General features: G+C 38.7%; 1 protein-coding gene across 1 annotated transcript; it reads left to right on the forward strand.

Moving 5' to 3' along the window:
* The first annotated feature begins 2,018 nt into the window (after positions 1-2,018).
* Positions 2,019-16,071, forward strand: LOC132784948 (homeotic protein deformed). Its single transcript, XM_060790878.1, has 5 exons — positions 2,019-3,208; positions 4,159-4,250; positions 4,318-4,489; positions 13,680-14,071; positions 14,900-16,071. The coding sequence occupies exons 1-5, from the start codon at positions 2,428-2,430 to the stop codon at positions 15,245-15,247; spliced, it is 1,785 nt and encodes a 594-aa protein (XP_060646861.1). The 5' UTR covers positions 2,019-2,427; the 3' UTR covers positions 15,248-16,071.
* Positions 16,072-20,569: the final 4,498 nt, after the last annotated feature.

Raw genomic sequence — 20,569 nt, forward strand, 5'->3', positions numbered from 1 at the left:
ATATTTAGTCGAGTATAGCACGTGTGTTCTTTTGTGGAGTGAGTTCAATTATTCGGCAATTAGACAGTCGCAAACACTCGCCCCATGCAGCCCACCTTCCCAGCCATCCACTCATTGTCCACCATCGACGGCATGACGCAGTCGTGAAATTTGAAAGGAGAATTTCATTTAGAGTAGAGCAGTAGCAATATTGATGCTGTGCTGGGGAGAAAAAAAAGAGTCTAAATATTGTTGTGTAAAAATATTAAAGCGTTTAATGTGCGACCTTCTTTATGTGCATTATACAACAATCATTCTATCGATTTTCCATGTGTGTCTGACTCATTTGAATATTTGCCCAGTCATGCTCATCATTTCATCAACATTTCAGCAACAATACAAATCACGGTAGTAATGATAACAACAACCACGCCAACAGCAACAGAAATAACAACAAAAAAGTAAACAACAGCAGCATCTCCACCTGACCCTTTCACTTTGTCTCTCTTCACACCATCGTGAAACCACAATAAAAATGAAACATTGCGCCAAGTGCGGTGATATTCATTCAACATTCAATGGCAATGGGAAATTATTGCAAGTCAGTCGCTGCTTTTTGCGCTATATACATACAACCTACATATATGTATGGTATGTATGTATGTAGAGACTCTCAACTCGGTAGTCATAGAGACTGAGCAGAGCAATTCATATCAACACTTTGCACAGTCTCAACAGCGATCGATACGAATGCGAATATGACTGTAGTTGGCAGTAGTCACTGAGACTGCATCCGTTTTTAAGTTCTGGAAAATAAATGGTCTGGGTCTGCCATATTCGCTTGTGGGATCGATGAAAGGCATAGTGAAAAGTGGGCGGTGCTTGTTGGCCACGCACGACGCGATGCGAGTCGATGAGGGCAGTTTTTATTCTTTTTTCGTCTCGAATTTTGAGCGTGCGCCATGGCCGAAGACTACAAAAGCAACACTCATACTCTCGCTCAAACACACACGCACACACACACACATAAGGCAACTCTCACTCAGCTAGCAGCAGTTGTGGTGCCCATCGAAAGATACAGTCACAGCCACGAAAAGGTGTGTGCCTTGACTTACAGTAGCTTCTATGACATGTTAGTGCTGACAGTGTTTTTAACGCACAATAGCCAAATAAATATTATAGTTTAATTTACAATTTTAGCATATTCGCTTTAATTTTTTTTATTATTTACAGTATCAAATATACTTAAAAATAATATATAATGAAATTAAACATACGCTAAATAATAATAAATTTTTATTCTTATTACAACGGCTATAATTTTGAATAACTATTATAGTAATAAATAAAAATAATAAACAATAAATAAATAAAACAATATTAAAAATATAAAATTCTACATACTCTAGTAAAGGCGTACCTTTGGTATTGGTTATGTTCATTAGTAGTATTTTTTAATAATAAATTCATTTAAAGTTAGTTTTTTATTAAATATTGTTAATTTATTGTTAATTTTATTATATTTATTTTCATTATCAATTACTTCACCGTATTAAAGGCTCTTTCAAACTACTCAGCTCTGCCCATTATTTTGGCCTCGACTGTCTCCACATTGAGCTGAGCAACAACTTTGAAGGGGTGTGACCAAACGTCATGTTATCTCGCTCACACAACAGCATGCGGCACTCTGCCAACTTGCTGGCAGTTTGGTGGTTGAAAATGGCGTGCTGCCATGGCCACAGAGTTCTCACTGCGTGTGGGCTGGCCTTTGAGTAGTGTTGTTGTTGTTGTGCTTTGAGCAAAACAAAAACAAAACCAGTAAATCGAGTTTCGAAACTCAACGGTCGACGTCATCGCTGGCTGTCAATGGCAATGGCGATTTGCACGGTGCGTTTCGGAGCGCAGAGAGAGAGCGAGAGCGAGAGAGTGAGAGGACAGCAGCAACAGCAACAGCAACAGCGACGGCAGCAGCAATATGAACAGTAGAAGGAGGGCAACAGAAGTAAGAAAAACAGGTTCGCTTGCGCTCTGAGCGTTCACTCGTATTCATAACAAAAGAACGGCTCGAATTGAACGGTTCGCATTCGCACTCGCACTCGTGATTCGTGATCAGACGCGTCGATTTTTTGGTGTTTTTTGAATGTTTCATCTGAATTGTTTGGCATTATTTTGTGTTGTTTACGCCGCTTGTTTGCAACATTTTGAACGCGCCGGTTGTGCGACATTCGCCGCGTAGTGCTCAATATAATATTAATAAATATATATATTACAATATCAATGCTGCCACACTGCAAATAAAGTGATCATATTGAATGTGCAGAGAGAGCAGAAAGTGAGTGCCAATAAGTGAAGATTCAAATAAAATATGTGCTCATCGCGTTGGAATCGACGAAAAGCAAGAGCCTAGCGAAAGTTTTAGCATAGCACCCAAGAAATTAATTAAACACAATGAGCTCATTCCTCATGGGTTATCCACATGCACCGCATCACGTCCAGAGCCCCATGTCCATGGGCAATGGCCTGGATCCAAAGTTCCCGCCGGTTGCCGATGACTATCATCACTACAATGGTCACTACTCCATGACCGCCTCGACGGGTCACATGGGTGGCGTTGGCGTCGGTGTTGGTGTCGGTGTTGGCGTTGGCGTTGGGGTCGGCGGTGGTGGCGGCGGGGGCGGTGCACTGGCTGGCAGCGGCGGCCCTGGCATGTCGGGCCACCCGCACGCCACACATCCGGCGGAAATGGTCAATGATTATATGGCCGCCGCAGCGCATCACCACAACCAACAGCTCCCGCACTCGCATCATCACAGCAACAGCGCACTCTCGGGCCACCATCACCAGAATGCCGGCTACACATCGAACTATGTGACCACGCCGCCCTCCCATCATCCGCACACGCATCCGCACCAGAGCCTTGGCTACTATGGCCATCATGCGGCGGCCGCAGCCGCTGCTGCCGTGCACCATGCCCCCGAGTACATCTCCGCCGGCGTGGTGCACTCCGAGGGTGGCTATGGGCCGCCGCCGTCGGTGAATGTGCCAAACAGCAACACCTCCAATGCCTCCAATGGATACTATGGTGGCTACTACGGCACCACCAACGGCAGCGTGGGCAGTTCGCACTCTCAGGGCCATTCGCCACTCTCCTCTCAGATGATGGACCTGCCACTGCAGTGCTCATCAACCGAACCGCCAACGAACACCTCACTGGGTCTGCAGGAATTAGGTGGGTGACATATAGAAAACAAAATAAGATACTTAAAACCAAGTAAAACATAGTTTTAATAACTCGAATGGGGAATCAAATATGCTTAAATATTAATAGGAACTTTAAAATAAGAATTACTTTCAAAAAGTATATATTTTATATATGGATTAGGTCATTAAATGCATAACATTATTTTCAACATTTGAATGCAGTCAACTATGCAAAATGTTAATATGAACTAAAAAAAAATAATAATTTATTTAATAAAATTAACCGTAATAATAATCCATTAAATTCATAACATTCCTTTCAACATTTGAATGCAGTCAACTATGCAAAATGTTAAAATGAACTAAAAAAAATGTTCATTTATTTAATAAAATTAACCTTAATATGTCTAGATTAAATAATTAAATTTTCAACACATTTTGTAGCATCAACATTCATGTAGGTTTTATTTAGTATTTCTATTTAAGATTTCGTATAAAAAGCAACTTTTAATTCAAGATAACTACTAACATGTGTAGCTAAATTTGATTGAGTACAAAGAATTTAAAGTATGTTCTTCCTTTGTTCATTTTAAATATATATATTTAAATTTGAAAAGTATAAAATACAAACATATGTTATCATACAAAAATGTTATATTGCCATTTATGAATTTAAATAAAACAATATTTAAGATTCATAAATTCAGTTCATTATTAGAAATAAATGTTGAAAAATGCCAACGTTTAATAAGTTTTATGATAATAATTCGATTTAAGGTACTTTGGTATGTACTTTAATCTAAATACATGTATACTATATATTATACAGTTTAAATAATTAGTATACACATCCCTTTAGTCCTCAAACATTACATGAAACTTTTAATTAATTCAATTGATATTCATTAACTTATTTGTAATTAAACATGTTGTAGTATTAATATTTGAAAACAATTAACTTTTACTTTTACACAATAGGCTTAAAATTGGAGAAGCGTCTTGAAGAAGCCGCGCCAACTGGTCAACAATTGCAAGAAGTTCTACACTGTGATGATATGGGATCTGAAAATGTAAAAACATTTCAATTAGTTCAATTATTCTCAAGAAAGCTCATGAATATTGTTGATTCTTATGTAGGATATGTCTGAAGAGGATCGTCTCATGCTCGATCGTTCGCCAGACGAGTTGGCGTCCAATGACAACGACGATGATCTGGACTCCGATAGTGATGACGATCTGATGGCAGAGACAACAGACGGGGAGCGCATCATTTACCCTTGGATGAAGAAGATTCATGTAGCGGGTGTTGGTAAGTAGACACGTCTCTCACTTTCATATCTTGTTGATGCACCCACAAAACAGACTGTGCCCCATTTTGGTATGCTAATTAAATTACTTAGCTGCCAACACCCACGTGATCCACTGACAGACTTTGTAATGCTCGACTTTGGCAAAAAAAAGAAACGCAGGCAGAAGAAAAAATTACTAAAAGACCAACGAAAAAAAAGAGAAAAAACTACGCTTCGCGCTCATTAATCAAAATCAAGAATGGCACGCCTTCTGCTGAGGGCAGAGTTTGGCGAGTGACATATTCATATATGAGCATTACACACATCTCCCTATATGCTACATACATTATTTGTATCTTTATGCAACTGCCACTCGACTATACAAATGGCTCTGCGTGCTCTTTCAACACTTGCGACTTCCTTCAAGTGGATTCGCTTGTCATTCTATAGTCATTCTATAGCTCATTCTGTTTCTTAAAATACATTTTGTCTATACAAAAATAGTCGAGTAACCCAATTATTGAAAATCAAAAGAAAAGCGATTCATTTATTGATTTCAATTATGACAATTTATTAAAAACATAAAAACAAAGAAGCGTTTAATCTGTAATGTTTTGGTTTACTAATTGTTCAAAAGGATTATAAATTAATTTTATATACAATTATTTATTGTATTAAACTTCCCTCATTTATATTAAAATATGTGTCTTGATTTTAAATATTTATATATTTGAAAACAATAGAATTTAAAAATGACATTTATTTTAAACATTTTTGATCGTAAATGTCGATTGAAAGTTTGATAATATTCTTATCGGCCTTTATTGATATCATCAATCTAAAACAAACATTTTTTTGCATAACATTTTTCATTAAATAAAAAACAAATTCGTATTAAATGCATTAAATAACATTGTGAATTGAAATGTTTTTTTTTTGTTTTAACAAAAAATATTCGTTAGCTCATTTATTGTTGTGTTCAACAAGATTTATATCTTTTCGAATATGGAAGTCAGTTAATTGAAAACAGCGCAATTCCTCAATTTAAAATCTAGCTTCTCTCAAATTTATACAACTTTATTATTTTACTAAGACCACATTTAATTTAGCATCAATTTTAAGTTTCCGACAATGTGTCTGTTATCTTTTTATTAAATTTTCACACCGAACATTTTGAATGTGGGCTGCTGAAACAGGTTTCCATTCACTATGACTCGAGAGCGACTCGATGAGCGAATGAACTTGGTGGACAGCAAAGCGAATACCCAAATGCCACAAATGCTCAATTCTGAATATGCCCAATACCCAGGTGGCTCAGCGACTCGGAGTATGAGTATGTGGTTATACACGCATTTGAATGTCAGCTTCGATAGATAATTACCATTAATTGTCGCGGCGCGGCGGAACATTAACTGGCCTAAAACCAAATTCATTGAGCAGCCATGTGTTGAGTTCCATTATCAAAAAGCGACGTTTGTCAGCGCTTATTGTTTTAATTCTACTCAAAATTGGCTACCGCGCATGGTCACAACACACACCGCACACCACACACCACACACCACACACAACTGGACTGGCTCCAGGCAATGACAGCTGACAATGGGTCGACAGGTTCAGGTGTTGGCGAGTGCATTACGAAAGGGAGGCGAGGGAGGTTCTAGGCTCGACTGATAAATGGCTTTTTAATTAGCGAGCTACTTGCTTAGTTGATGCGACTATGCAACTCCCATTGATGCACTCCAATTAAGCATAACCTTGACCCGAATGGCCAATTATATCATTAGGTTTCGCCACGCGTTCAGTCTTCAATTTCAGTTTCAGTCGCAGAGACAAAGATACAGATTCAGATTCAGATACAGTTGCAAAGACATAGACACAATCTCGACGTGCGACACTGACACTGGGGGGATTAGCTATGCTGATGAGCATCAAATCGAAGTAGTTCGATGGTCGAACACACAGCGCAGAGACGCACAGACAGATGGACAGAGACAGACAGAGAGCAGAGATCGCTCAGGGGCAAAACAAAACTCCGACTGAGTGACGGATGGTCCGTGTCATTTGATGTTAATGTTGTGACATTTATCATGAGCGCACGACTACGAAAACAAGACGAAACTTGATTATCGCCAGTGCATCATCTCTCTCGTTATACGGAATGCGGCTCTTCCCAGTTTCTCAGAGTTCCCCACCTCCCAGACTCTCCAGACTCCCGGCTCCCGACTTTCTCAGCCTGTGCATCTGTTTGCCTGCTCGTTGTCGTTCTCAGCTCTTTTTTTTTTGTTTTTGTTACAAATGACTTACACTCGGTTAGCAAGCGCTTACCTAGGCTCCAAATCAGACTTGGCGTGCGTATCAGGTGGCGTGTGGTCTCAACTGGCCCAACCAATTTGTATAATTCGCCTTCGGGCGAGCACAATAACAACGACAACGACAACGACAAATAACGACAGTCACAGCTATAATTTGCCAAAGTGTGAGTATTTAGAGAACAATTTGGCTTTCGTGCAAATAATTTAAGGTGTTGACAACGCTCTTAACTGACGGCACAACCAAATTAAAATTTAGTTTAATTCAGTTGAGGACAAAACAAAGCATTATTGATTGCGGAACATGAGTACTAGATATATTCATCAATTTGAAATATATATGGGAAGTCGGGAAATAATAATACGTCATTCGATTGCATTGCACTTTTTGTTAAGCGAAACCATTTTGCAGATTCCCACTTTAAATAAGTTTAATACAAATTATTTGTTTAGTTGCAATTCGAAATTATTTTTGAATAATCTTTTAGTTTAAAAGCTGTAAAATGTGTTCTCGTTTTATTTTCAATCATATGTATTTTGATAGTTGATCTATTAAAAAGTTTGTACTTTTAAACTTACTTACATATTCTCTCCAGCTCGTCTCATTTCAATAAGGAGTTGTATTTGTTATTTTAATAAGATAATAATAATAGTAATAGATTTCTGCTATATTAACATACATTTTTATTGGCAATAATATCAAAATACCTCAAGAAATACTTGCAACCTCAATCCAAAATACCGCCATGAATAATACTTGTATAGTCATAACACACTCAAATGGATGCATGCGAATTAAGGCAGAATATTGATTTCATGCACGATAGCCTCAGTTTATTCAAGAATTTATGCAGATGATCGGCGAGAACGCGTTCCACATAACATTCAATAACAACAACTGGATTCGCACATTCTCATTGTAGTTGTTGTTGTTGTTGTTGTATTCATGTTTTAGCCTCATATATTGATAGTCATACTCGTAGTCATAGTCATAGTCATAGTCACTGAAAAACGTGGCCAGCCTTGTAACTGAATTTCAATGGCAAGTCCACGATTAAGTTTCCAGTGTGCCACAGAGGCCAGGCTCACAGTTACCCGATGACTTGCGAAAAACCTCATCAGCAAGCGGCAAATACAAAATGTGCAAGCCCATACCCAGACTGAGACTGAAACTCAGACTCAGACTCAGACCCAGACCCAGACCGAGACCCAGATGCGACCGAGATGCTGTAAAACGTAAGCCCAACTCAGGTTATCTCCTATTGCCTTTTTGCAAAAACGCTGTCGAGAGACTGAGCTCAGAGACCAGACCTCAGCACTGGCCCAAGCCCAGGGCATGACAATGATGAAAATGACGCAGTAAAAATTAAGAAGTTCGCCTTTTATGACAGATGAGGCACGAACAGCTGAGAGACTGTGACTCTGGCTGTGGCTGCGATTGTGAATGTGACTGTGAATGTGACTGTGAATGCGCCCCGCCATCTGGAACTCTGTAGCTGTAGCTGTAGCTGTATTTGTAAATACAACTCGAGTATCTTATGGCGAACAAAGCGTAATTAGCGTCCCAATGGAATATAAAAATCACATGCATGTGAATGTGAGTGTGACTGTGAGTGCGAGTGTGAATGGAGCTCAGAATTCAGAAAAAGAGACGCTTCAAAGTCTGCGCTGCGAGTTCGCCCAATTTGCGCCAATAAAGTTCTGGAAGCCCTCTCAACTTGTGCGAATTATTGAAATTGGCATTAATTGGCGACGCTTTTATTGGTCCGAGAATAATTCCAGCGTATCATAATAATACCACCAAGACGAGCGAACAAGCACTCAAACAACAAAACTTTGAGTGCTTTTTGTGGCAAGTCTCGAAACGTAGCGAAACGAAACCAAACGAAACGAATCTTCAAGGTCGCGTCTATTGTTGCTGCGGACTTTAAAAAGTCGTGAGCTTCTTAACTTGATGCTGTTTGTCTTTCTGCTTTTGGTCATAACACTCTTTTTTTTTGTTGTATTTTTTAGACTATTTACAATCTATACACAGCTGAGAGCTAACTTTTTGAAAATGGCTTCAGTATCGGCTTTAGGACAAGTGGCAGTTTCAGTTTCGCCAAGCAACAACAAGTTTTGGTCATTAGGTTCGTTGTGGAAAGTGAAAATGTTTGGGGTATTGTCAGCATTGTTGCTACTATGGCTTAAGGAATGAATGGCGATATAGACACTATAGAAAACTGCAAACACAATTATGCGGGTTTATATATTTTGCTATGAGATCATTATTAAAGAAACTAAAAGTGACTTTTTAAAGACTTCTATAGTAAAGTTGTTGAGTTAAGTAGAATACTGATTTTTTTTGATTAGAATATATAACAGAAGCTTCAGTTTTCTAAATATAGTTTGTAAATGATCAATTTAGAGTTGTTGACAAAAGTTTTTTGAACTTTGCTACGCTTTATTACCTCAAAACCAATTACACATTCAATCAATCAATGGTATATATTGCATTTATATGCTGTATTGCAGCTTAAAACTGGTTTCAACATACTTTCTGAAATCATTTTAAAATGCAAATTACAAAAATATCTTTAAAATATGTTTTCATTATTATCTTACGTTTATATTTTAATTATAGCAATTGAGATTTGCATCATTATTGAGCATTGAGCTCAAGAGTTGGTCATCATAGCTGTGATTCGCATATTATCAAATTTATTTTAAACTTAAACTATAAAATCGGTTGTAAATTCTGCTATCATCATAAAATTATATGCATATAAAAAATCATTACGAATTTTAAATGCTAAAATTATAAAATTAAAGTGTTTGTTATTTCGAATTTCAAATTCCATATAAGGAACAACGGATTCATCAACCAAAAACTTGCACATAATTCACTAAATTATATAAAAGCTTTATAATCATATCATTGTTTTATTAATGAACAAATTCTACGTGAGGTGACATCAATCATTCTGATGTCTTCTCAGACATTTTTTGTGCGGCAAAACAAAACGACGTTTGCTAAAATTTTTGTTGAAAAATTGATCGAGTACTTGGCACGTTTATTGTGCCATTTTTTTTTTTATTTATTAACTTAAAATTAACATGTGTTTTTTGCAGTCTTGCCTTTTGTGTCTTTTGTCTCCGTCTCTGTCTTTCCCTTATGCAGTAAAAGTTATTATTAAAGTGTTGTTTGGCGAATTTAGAATTTGAGTTGTGTGCACTTTTTGAGCTTCAATTGCTGCGGGTGCTTGAGCTTTAGCTTCAGTTTGTAGCTAAATAAATAAGTCGGGGATATATACATGTATAAAGACAATTGTTTCTAAGTACACGAGATTTGTGGTACTATAGCATATGTTATGTGTGTGTGCTTGTAAGTAGCATGAGCTCATGTTTATTTTTATTTGCCTGCCACAAATTGCAAGTCACTTGACAAGCTGCTGATGCAGCTCCCGCTGTTGTTGAAATGCTGATGTTGACTTGCCTTTTTCCATGAGCTCATGAAACGAGCGCACACACACACACACACACACATACACACACACATTAAACCTTACCCACACATTGTTGCCGACAATTCACAGTTGGCAACATCAATACTAAACATTAAGTTAAGAAAAAACGTAACAAAACCTAGCGAAACCTGAAATGGAATTCAATTTAGAACTCAAGTGAAGCTGACACTGGCCGATGCGGCGTATGCGCAATATGCGCGCCTTGCACCGCCAGATTCATTAGGGCCAAAGCGAGAGACTTGACTTGAGTTGTTGTGTTTTGCTTGGAAATTAATTTGTTGTCATTTGTTTAATTTAATGTTGAATGCTGCACACGAAAAACTGCGCTTTTTGCCGCATTGTTTTTACGTTTTCAAGCGCCAGCATTTTTCATAGAGAGTTTCGTAAACGGGTTTGGTCTTAGGTCTTAGGTCTGGGTCTCTGGATTTTGGTTTTGGTTTTGGGTTGGGAATTTTGATGAATGAGCAGGTAAATCAAAGTTGACAGACGTACAATATTTTCAACTTGGCACGAGTCAAATATCTTTCGAACACAGGTCGTGCCCTGGCGACGTTACACAAAAATATTTACACACTCTCGCACTATCGCGTCAATTAATCAAGTGGCCCAGTTGCCCAGTTAATACTCAATTGCACGGCGATTGCGAATGAATGAATCGATCGCAGCGTAATGTAAAGCCCGGAAGTTGGACCACACCTCAGACAATACCCCAAGTTAAATGGGCTAACGATCAGTTTTGTGGATTAAAGAGATATCGAGTCAGATATTGTTCTGGCAGTGAAGTTAACCCACAATTGAATTGAGCCGCCGACACAAAAAGATTATGCTTATTAAGTAACGTCTGACATAGTTTGTTTTTCAACGTTCTTTTTGTTTTTTGAAACTGACTCGTTTCCCCCCGCTCTCGGGCTATGAATGAAACTGTAGAGTCACAAATGCATGATAAATCATATGATGGGACAAACATGCCGACAGCCGTGCATGAGGCAGGGCCAATTATAATAACTCGACACATCATATACATACAACAAGCGACAGAAACAGGGAAAAAGAGAGAGAGAGAGCATGCAAGAGAGAGGGGAAGTCATCGTCCTACGCACTAATATGTTTAAGAATCGCCGCCAATTCCCCAGAGAGCGCCAATTTTCCCAAAAAAAAAGAAAAAAAAGAAAAGAAAACATGCAGCTCGCTCTTTAGCAGTTTCACGCTATGTTTGCCCCTCTGTTGTGCTTGTGCAATCTTGATTTCCTTGGCCTTGTATGATTCGGCAGTTTCATAAATTGGCTGCCAAGCAATTGCAATTGGCACTCTTTTGGCTTCGCGCTCCGCAACAATGACGCTGCACTTTGGACCAGAGACTTTGACTTGGACTCAAGTCCACACTGGGCAACTTGAAGGCCTCTTCCTGGACATGGACATGGCACCTCTCCGCCTTCTCGTTTCATTTCGTTTCGTTGAAATGTTGAAATGAAATGATACGCACTTATTAAAAACGAATTAACGCAGCATGCTGCCAACGCCAACGCCAGCGCTGCCAACTCGCGTCGAACTCTGAAGACACCGACGCAGCAGCTGGTGTTGTTGTTGTAGTTGTTGTTATCGTTGGTTTGTTGGACCCTTGAATGGTTTCATTTTCATTGTTCTGGTTCCTTGTGCTTCGCTCGTGTTGCTTGTGCCTCTGGGGCTTTGTAATTGATATTGTTTATTTGATTTGTTTTTTTTTACACATTTTTTTTTTTACTTCATTGTGGCCATGTTTTATTTTTGTTTTGTTTTTCTTTTTTTGTGTTATCAAATCAATAACTCATTGAAGAATTTGCGTACAAAAAGCGTGACGAATTGATGCGATGAGTTGTTCTTCAAGGAATTTCTGAGAAATACATTTCAATGTTTTTATTTGTAGAGAAAAAGTTATATTGAATATCCTTGCGTGCACAAATTGAACTTGAGAACGTCTTTTGTTGATTTTAGAATTGAAATCGCATTAAATTTGAATGTGCTTATTGTTGTTATCAATACGTAGAACAACAATGAGATAATATTATATATTATTGTAGTATAGTATGTATGAGATCTGCCTAAATTAAATGAATTGTGGATAAATTAAATTAAATTTTTTATTGAATTAGAACAACTTTTTAAAAATATTTGCAGAAGAAATGCTGAGTATGTACTTTCCTCATTCCAAAAAGCTAGTTCAACATAATATGTTGATATTTTGATATAGAGAAAATGTCAAGTTGAACTTTATATACATCTTGCTTCTTCATTGTAACTTGTCAACAACTCTTTAAGGCCTACGTCAATTGATTTGAAACATTTAAGCACAGTCCAAAGGGAGAAAGCTTACCCTTGCTGCCTCCTCCCCCGTGCCCCTTGTGTGTTCCCACTTGGCTGTCAGCGGCTAGTGGACAACATCATTAATCTGCGTGGTGTCTGGGCAAACGGCAAACGCAGCCGGGATTGAAATATTTATATCAAATCGAAAGCTGTCTGTCACAGTGCAATGAAATTTTTATAAATTACAATTTGATGTGCGCCGGATATGATTGGTCAAGCACGGAGAGAGCACTGGCGAAAATAGAAATATCAACTCCAGTCGCAATCCCAATCCCATCTCGATGCCATTGGAAGCTGGCCCCAAAAAATTGAAATTGATGGTGCGAATATAAATTTTATGGGCTGTCTGTCCGCCGTCTGTCTGTTCCATTTGATGGACCCGCAGGCAACGGGGTTACGATAATGCCCTGAATCGGGGCAGCAGGTGTGGCGCATAAAAAACGGAACAGGAAAAGGATACAGCGGCTGTAAAGCGTTGGCTTTTTTTTCTGAGGGTAGCTGCAGGCGGGAAATGTTTAATTTCAAGGAAAAACTAAATACAAACGTGAAATGCTGTTGTTGTTGTTGTGCTCTTTTTTCCAAGTAGTCTGCGTCAACGTTCCGCGTCCGATAGGCAAACAGACAGGCAGTTGTATTATTTGATTTTGATTAATTATCCTGTCCAACTGCCGCGGACTGGCGCTGTGTAAGTGCAGCTCTTTCATCTATCCGCCCGTCGTCCTTTTACTTCTTCTTCTTCTTCTTTAGCTTCTTATAGTTGCTTGTTCTTCATCATATTCGCTACCCTTCGATGGCTGCAATGCTGTTTTGGGGGGAGGTTCAAGGTGCTTGTCGAAAAGTTTTTGGCGCGCTTTTTGGGGTTGTCAACTTATCATGGGAGATTTATTGCGCCTCCTGCTTATTATGAAACTCCATTTGAAGTGTATTAATTGTGCCGCGATGCGACTTAATCGCCGCGTCGCTTCTCCCCATTCAGTCTCCCAACCCTTTCGCAAATATTGCCAATCATTAATTATGCATCTTGTTTAACACACACACTCTCTTCTTTCTTGCAGCGAATGGCTCCTATCAACCGGGCATGGAGCCGAAACGCCAACGCACCGCCTACACACGCCACCAGATACTCGAACTGGAGAAGGAGTTCCACTACAATCGCTACCTGACCCGACGCCGTCGCATCGAAATTGCCCATACGCTGGTGCTGTCGGAGCGCCAGATCAAGATCTGGTTCCAGAATCGGCGCATGAAGTGGAAGAAGGACAACAAGCTGCCCAACACGAAGAATGTGCGCAAGAAAACCGTCGATGCCAATGGCAATCCAACACCGGTAGCCAAGAAGCCCACTAAGCGTGCCAGTGCCAAGAAGCAGGCCCAGCAACAACAACAGCAACAGCAGCAGCAACAACAACAGCAACAACAGCAGCAACAGACACCGGTGATGAATGAGGTAGGTTGCATGCGCTGAAAGTCAACAGCGGCGAAGCACTTAGAGCACCAATGACATTAGCTGAAAGTGGCACTTGCACACGAGATTACGACGATAGAAAAGCTGAGCCATAAAAGCGTATTACTTTGACAGCCGGGCTGAGCAAAAAAGCGTTTTATGACTCATTCAATTCGCTTGAGAGAAATTATCTATCTGCCAAATGCGCTTTAAGCTCCATTTAAAAGATGAAAAAGAGATGATGTGTAACGTGTAGCTTTACTTAGTCCGTCTGTCTGTCTGTCCATTGGTAAACCCAACTAGAGGTGAGGAACAATTGCAGTAAAGGTTACCAAAGCTCCATTTAAGAGGTGAAAAAAAAATTGAAGTGTAACTTGTAGCTTTACTTTGTCCGTGTGTCTGTCTGTCCGTTGGTGAATCCACATAAAACTCGGGAACAATTCCAGCTAAGGTTACCAAATTTAATGACAACACTTTTATAAAGTAAATGCAACGATTTCTATGATCTGTCTGTCTGTCCGTTGGTATATATTAAATACCTAGACGTAGAAAATAGAAGGATAACATTAAGGTTGCCTTAAGTTTGTTGTTAAGGTTATCATAAAAACTTATAAGATTATATAAGTTCCCCTCACTTTTGCTATTTTCGTCTGGCTGTCTGTCCGCTAGTTAAAATTCCTAGAACTCAGAAACTATAAGAGTTAAGGTGACAAAAGTTAGTAAATTGACTCTTACAAAGTCCATATAATTACACATCTTAGATTTAGCGGAACTTCATATGTAAGTTTATGACTTTTATTAACAAATTATATAATATTTTCCCCCTTTCAGTGCATACGTTCTGATAGTCTGGAGAGCATTGGCGATGTTAGCTCATCGTTGGGCAATCCACCGTATATTCCTGCGGTTTCGGAGGCGCCCAACTTAACGGGCTGTGGCAACGGCAATAATGGCAATGGATATCCAGGATCTCAACAGCATCAAGTGCACCACAGCAATAACAATAATAATAACAACAATAATAACAACAACAACAACAGTAGCAACCTCAACAACAATAACAATCAAATGCATACGGGTCTGCATCATCATCAACAGCAGCAGCAGCAACAGCAATCCGATCTCATGACCAATCTGCAGCAGCATATTAAGCAGGACTACGATCTAACAGCACTTTAGGGCAACAGCAAACTGTTGTTGTCCTCGTTGAGCCTTGTACATTGAATCCTTTAGTTAGCACCGCAATACTTTCTGGTATACACACACTCTTTAGTCAGCATGTATTGTAACATACTTTATTGTAATCATAATGACACCACTTTTTATACACCCGATGAACAGCGATTCAGTTGACTCGGGCAATTCGGAATATACAGTGAACAAAAACTTACTTGTAGTTAGTTAAGCACCAAAAACAAGAAAGAAATCCTCGACCACGGGCTGAATTTATAATAAGCAACAAGGCTGCAAATCTGAAGAATATCTAAACTCTTCTATTCTTTTCTTTTATAGAAACTTTTAGTTAAAAAATGAATTTGATTTTAAGAGTTTGTTATATTAAAAATTAACTGAAACTTTATGATTTGCAGTCTCGTTCACAGGCTTATATGCAATGTTTCAGCCCCATCCAAAAATAAAACAAAATAAAATTTATATAACGAAAATCTTGTAAATTAGCAGTACTTAATTAGTGGTACATAAGTCTTTGTATAAAGCATAGCAAATTAAATGTAAACACAAACCCCAATTTGTCATAGTCCTAAGTGGAAGTATATAGTGTATTAATCTATGAGTTATTATAATTATAATTATTATTACTATTATTATTGTATCTGAATAGTTGCATCTGTTGTGCGTAGATATTTATGTAAGTTCAAACGTATATTTTATGGAACAACAACAAATGGAAAAAAAACAAAACTAAACAACAAACAAACATGCGTATATAAGTATATAAATATACCTAGACAATATAAAAACCAAATAAACAGAACAATTTTACTTGGAATTAATGTGGCTATCTTTATTTTATTAAAATGAAAAATTCTCTGTATATAAATTTTATTTTTTTGCCAGATTTAAAATAAATTTCAATTATTTTTGTTAAGAAAATTATTATAGATTTTCGTTCTATAACGATATCAGAATCGTGTATACCAATCGAACTGTGTTTCTCCCATAAGCCTGAATGTTTGCAATTTACGCTGATTCATCGTTCATAGTCATCTAATTAGGACAAATTTAAACATCATGAAAGCGAGCTGCTGTGCATTGAGTCCGAGTCTGCGTTTCATCCTGTGAGTGGGCTCAAAAGAATTCAGAACTCAACAAGCCTTTGTTGGCAATCAGCGTTGCTGATGTGGAATGGCGGGGAGCCGCAAATAAAAAAAAGGGTAGCTGGGTCTGGGGAGCAGGAGCTGTAGCTGAAGTTGGAGTTCGGAATGAAAATGAGGCGAGAGATGAACAGGCAGCGATAGTTGGCAAATGCTAACAAGAGTTCTTAATTAAACATCGATTCGCAATGATTGATCACAGCCCATTGGCACCTGTTGGCTTCTGGAAATATGTTAAACAAGGCATCATCTTTCAAATTGGCAGCCTACCTACTCGATTTCCAGTCAAGAGAGTGCTAGAGAGAAGGAGAACGAGGAGTGAAGAGCGAAGTAAGTGAGAGAGTGTCATAAACTGGTCTTAGCCAAGACTTGAATTGTTTGCGTCAGACAAACTTCCCTGAAAATGCAAAAAAAAAAAAAACCGAAGTCCTATTGCAAATTGTCGTTGCTTATTCAGGCGGACATTGCGTTGACAGTGTGGCCATAAAGCCAAAGGTAAACAGCACATGTGTGACAAGAGCAGCAAGGAGGGGAAGAATAGGAGGGAGCTGCCACAAGCTGGGCACAATCAATCTACTCGGACTTGACAGTGGATTGTCTTGCAGGAACACGAAAACACTCTTAGCGCTTAATTTATCATTGCGAAATGATCTACGCGCCTTCAGCTCAAGACCCTGGCCAGCTCCAGCACCAACTCCAACTTCAACTCCATCCAACTCCGTCTCCGTCTTCAGTCCATTCCTGCTCGAGCAACTGGAAATTACGCGCACTCGCGCAATGCGATAAAAAGGATTAAGAGCTGCAATCGAACCCGAAGCGTCGTGCAGCGGAACGAAGAGTGCCGCAAGGGCTCGAAATTGGCAGCTCGAAATGATTACAGCCAGGAGCCGGGAGACCAAGGAGCACGTGTTATGCCATTGAGAATGCGACAACGGGGACAACATCCCCTGACCCTAATTACCAGCAACGGTAGCCTTCGCTTGTCAGTGGCTTTCGTTTCTTTGAGGACCTACCGCAAAAGTGTTGAGTATGTTACTACTATAATTTGTATTAGATATGCATTTTGATTAGATTGGAATTCATCATGTAAATTAGCGGACGTCATTGAGAAAATAATGTGCAGAAAACTTAAATACCGAAACGTTTTCTATGAATAACTTTAATCATATTTCTCTATTATAAAATATTTTGTTAATGCGTTTACTACAGTTTAAAATTACTTTTTATACATCTTCTTTAATACTTGTTGACATATTCTTAGACTATATAATTTTAACAACATTAAAAGCTAGAATCGCAATTCGGTTCATATAATAATAACTACAGTTTTTATGAATCCTGCAAATTTGATCAAAATTTTAGAAGTTATTTACGAAATACTTTAGTATAGCAAAAAAACTCCTAATGCAATCGGGTTTTTAGCTGTTTTAGCTGACAGTCTGGTATGCTTATTATGCTATGGTATATTTTGAATGTAGTACTATATCAATATACCAAATATAGACTTCAGTATATTTTTTAATTATTGCAATATATAAATTCAGTATATTTTAAGAATAATACCGCTAGGTTTTACTATTATTACAAATGGTGACTGGGTATAAAAACTTCCACATAAATATTTTGATTTCATGGTAATTCAGTTCTCGTGTGTTTTTCCAACTCTTTGTCTTTTCAACAAAAATTACTGAATTGACTTTTGACTTTAGTGTTCTTAGTCAAGTGCGTATATAGATTCTGTTCGACGCTGCTTTGAAGATGTCGCTAGTTGTTCGGCATGCTTTAATCCCGTCTCATCCTCTTTCATCCCTGCTAATCCCCACAGAAGTCACCGGACATGGCACAGCCCACTCCAGCCGAGTCGCAGTCAGAGTCGAAGTCAAAGTCAAAGGAAAAGTCAACCCTTTTTGCGACTAAGAAGAAAAACAATTAACCCGTCTACTGTTGCTAATTTCATAGGATCTTCAGGTTGCATGCGGCGGCGGCATTTTGCATACAGTCTGTGGACACAGACACAGCGGTACGCCCCCTCGCACGCCCACGCGACAGACCGATTTACATGAGCAGCACATGAGCAAGGATATTTTTGTGCAGAGAATCCAGCTGAGCGCCGCACGCCATCGACGGCATTCTAACGGTTGACTTCTGCTAATGCGTGTCCTTTTGATGCTATTGTCGGGCAATTTCGGCATTTTTGCCATTGGCTACCGTTTTTCCAAAGGGATTGGCCAGGATTCTGGTATTCTGAGAAGTGCGCATACCTGCCAATTAGTTAGGTGATATTTTTGAGAGGTAAACGACGAGAAGACATGAGACTTTTTGTCAAAATAAACATCAATTCTCATTAGGCTTGAATTGGAAACAAATATCTCGGCGTCCGGCATAAATCAAAGTTGCACCGATGCCAAGGCCACAACTGACGTTGCATTTGCCCACTTACAAACAATTGTGGCAACAATGGGCAGCTCTCGAGTGGTGGCCTCAGGAATCAATCAAGGCTCATCACTCACATCACACGCAGCCACTCGAAAAGCATCAACAAGCCCTTAGACTCGCTTTATATTAGTGTATGTGCACGTGTGTGTGTGTATTGCTTTAATTAATGTGTGTCCATTTATTAAATTGGCAGTTTAGTCTTGGCGTCAGAGAGAAGGAGAACGAGAACGAGATGTAGATGGAGATGGAGAAACTCGACTGCGGTTGGCCATTTATGCACTTGGCTTACTCCAGCTCCTGCTCCCTCTCTCTCTCCGTCTCTATCTCTCTCTCTGTCTCTCTGCGTATTTGTTGTGCATGCGTGCGGCCGATCAGCCTAATTTGTAACCATTAACCAACGTATTATGTTTGGCCAAGCGAATGCATGCTGTTTACCCATGTTACGAGAGCCAAGGAGACTCGTTTTATGTTTGCCTCGAAGGCTCGATGGATAGATGCTTCGTTGGCTGCTTTTGGCTGGTTGAAATGGTTGCTTGACTGGATAGATAGATGAATGTCTGCGGTGATTTTTGTCTATTAAAAACCATTTAAAATAATGGACAAACCATTTGTGCTCTTGATTCCTTTTGTGCTACAAAAGAACCCCAAAACTGCCGGAGGTGTGAAAAGTCGCAGGCCATTTGGATCCAGTCACAACTTTGATTTCAAATGAAAAACGAATAAATATTTTTCAAAATGTTCAAAATAAGTGTGGTTTACCAAATTTAATTTATAAATCAATCTTGAGCTGTTTTTGTTTTTTGTAATACAATATCTAAGTACTTCTATCTTTTTACTTTTTTACTTCACTTTTCTTTTAAATCTGATAAATTTCTATACATAAAAATAAATGAAAAGAAAGAATTTAAACTAAAAATCGTGATAGCAAAATTAAAGAAAATATTATACACATAAATTAAAGGCTAAAAGCATGAAAAATGAATGGCTAAAAGAGAAACTAGCAAGACCCCAAAATATATAAAATATTTAAATGTCACGTTTATCAATATTTGACAAATATTTTGCTTTTATTTACACAATTTCATAAGACAGAATATTCAAAATATATATTGCACCTTTATCTCAGCGACAGCAAAATTGAACATATTGCAATTGTAACGAAAAGAATGCAGGAAATGTTTTAGTCACGCATTGTCTGCAGTTGTGAGATTGAGAATCGCTCGATAAATTCCTAAATAAATTTACAATTTTATAAGCTCAGATTGTTCACTTGCGAATCCATTGACAAGTCCAAATTGCAATTGCAGTTCATATTCGGCGACACTATTGAAGAATTTTCAATCTTTCTCAGTCGCATCCACATTTGCTTCGAGTTCACTGCGGGAATTGTCAGTGTATGTGTGTATATATGTATAAGTATGTGTGTGTGTTGGTATGTGGCGTACAGAGCAGTATATGCGGTAATTGACATTCGATCATTAATCAAAGTGCACAATGCAGACATTTCGTTTCGAATTTTATTTAGTTTTGTATTCGTGCTGGTTCTCTCAGTTGAAGTTGTTGTTCTGGCTGTTCATCTCCGATTTTGGCAAAGAATTGCCCGCTGCGTCCCGAATATATACACGATATAGCACACTGATTCCAAGCCAAATGCTGTCCGGCAGTTTACAAATTCACAATTGCGAGGCAAGTGAAACGGCCTTCAACACCTTCGTGTTGTGGCAAGGTGAGA

Source organism: Drosophila nasuta, chromosome 2R, assembly GCF_023558535.2.
Source record: "Drosophila nasuta strain 15112-1781.00 chromosome 2R, ASM2355853v1, whole genome shotgun sequence".
Taxonomy (NCBI): domain Eukaryota; kingdom Metazoa; phylum Arthropoda; class Insecta; order Diptera; family Drosophilidae; genus Drosophila; species Drosophila nasuta.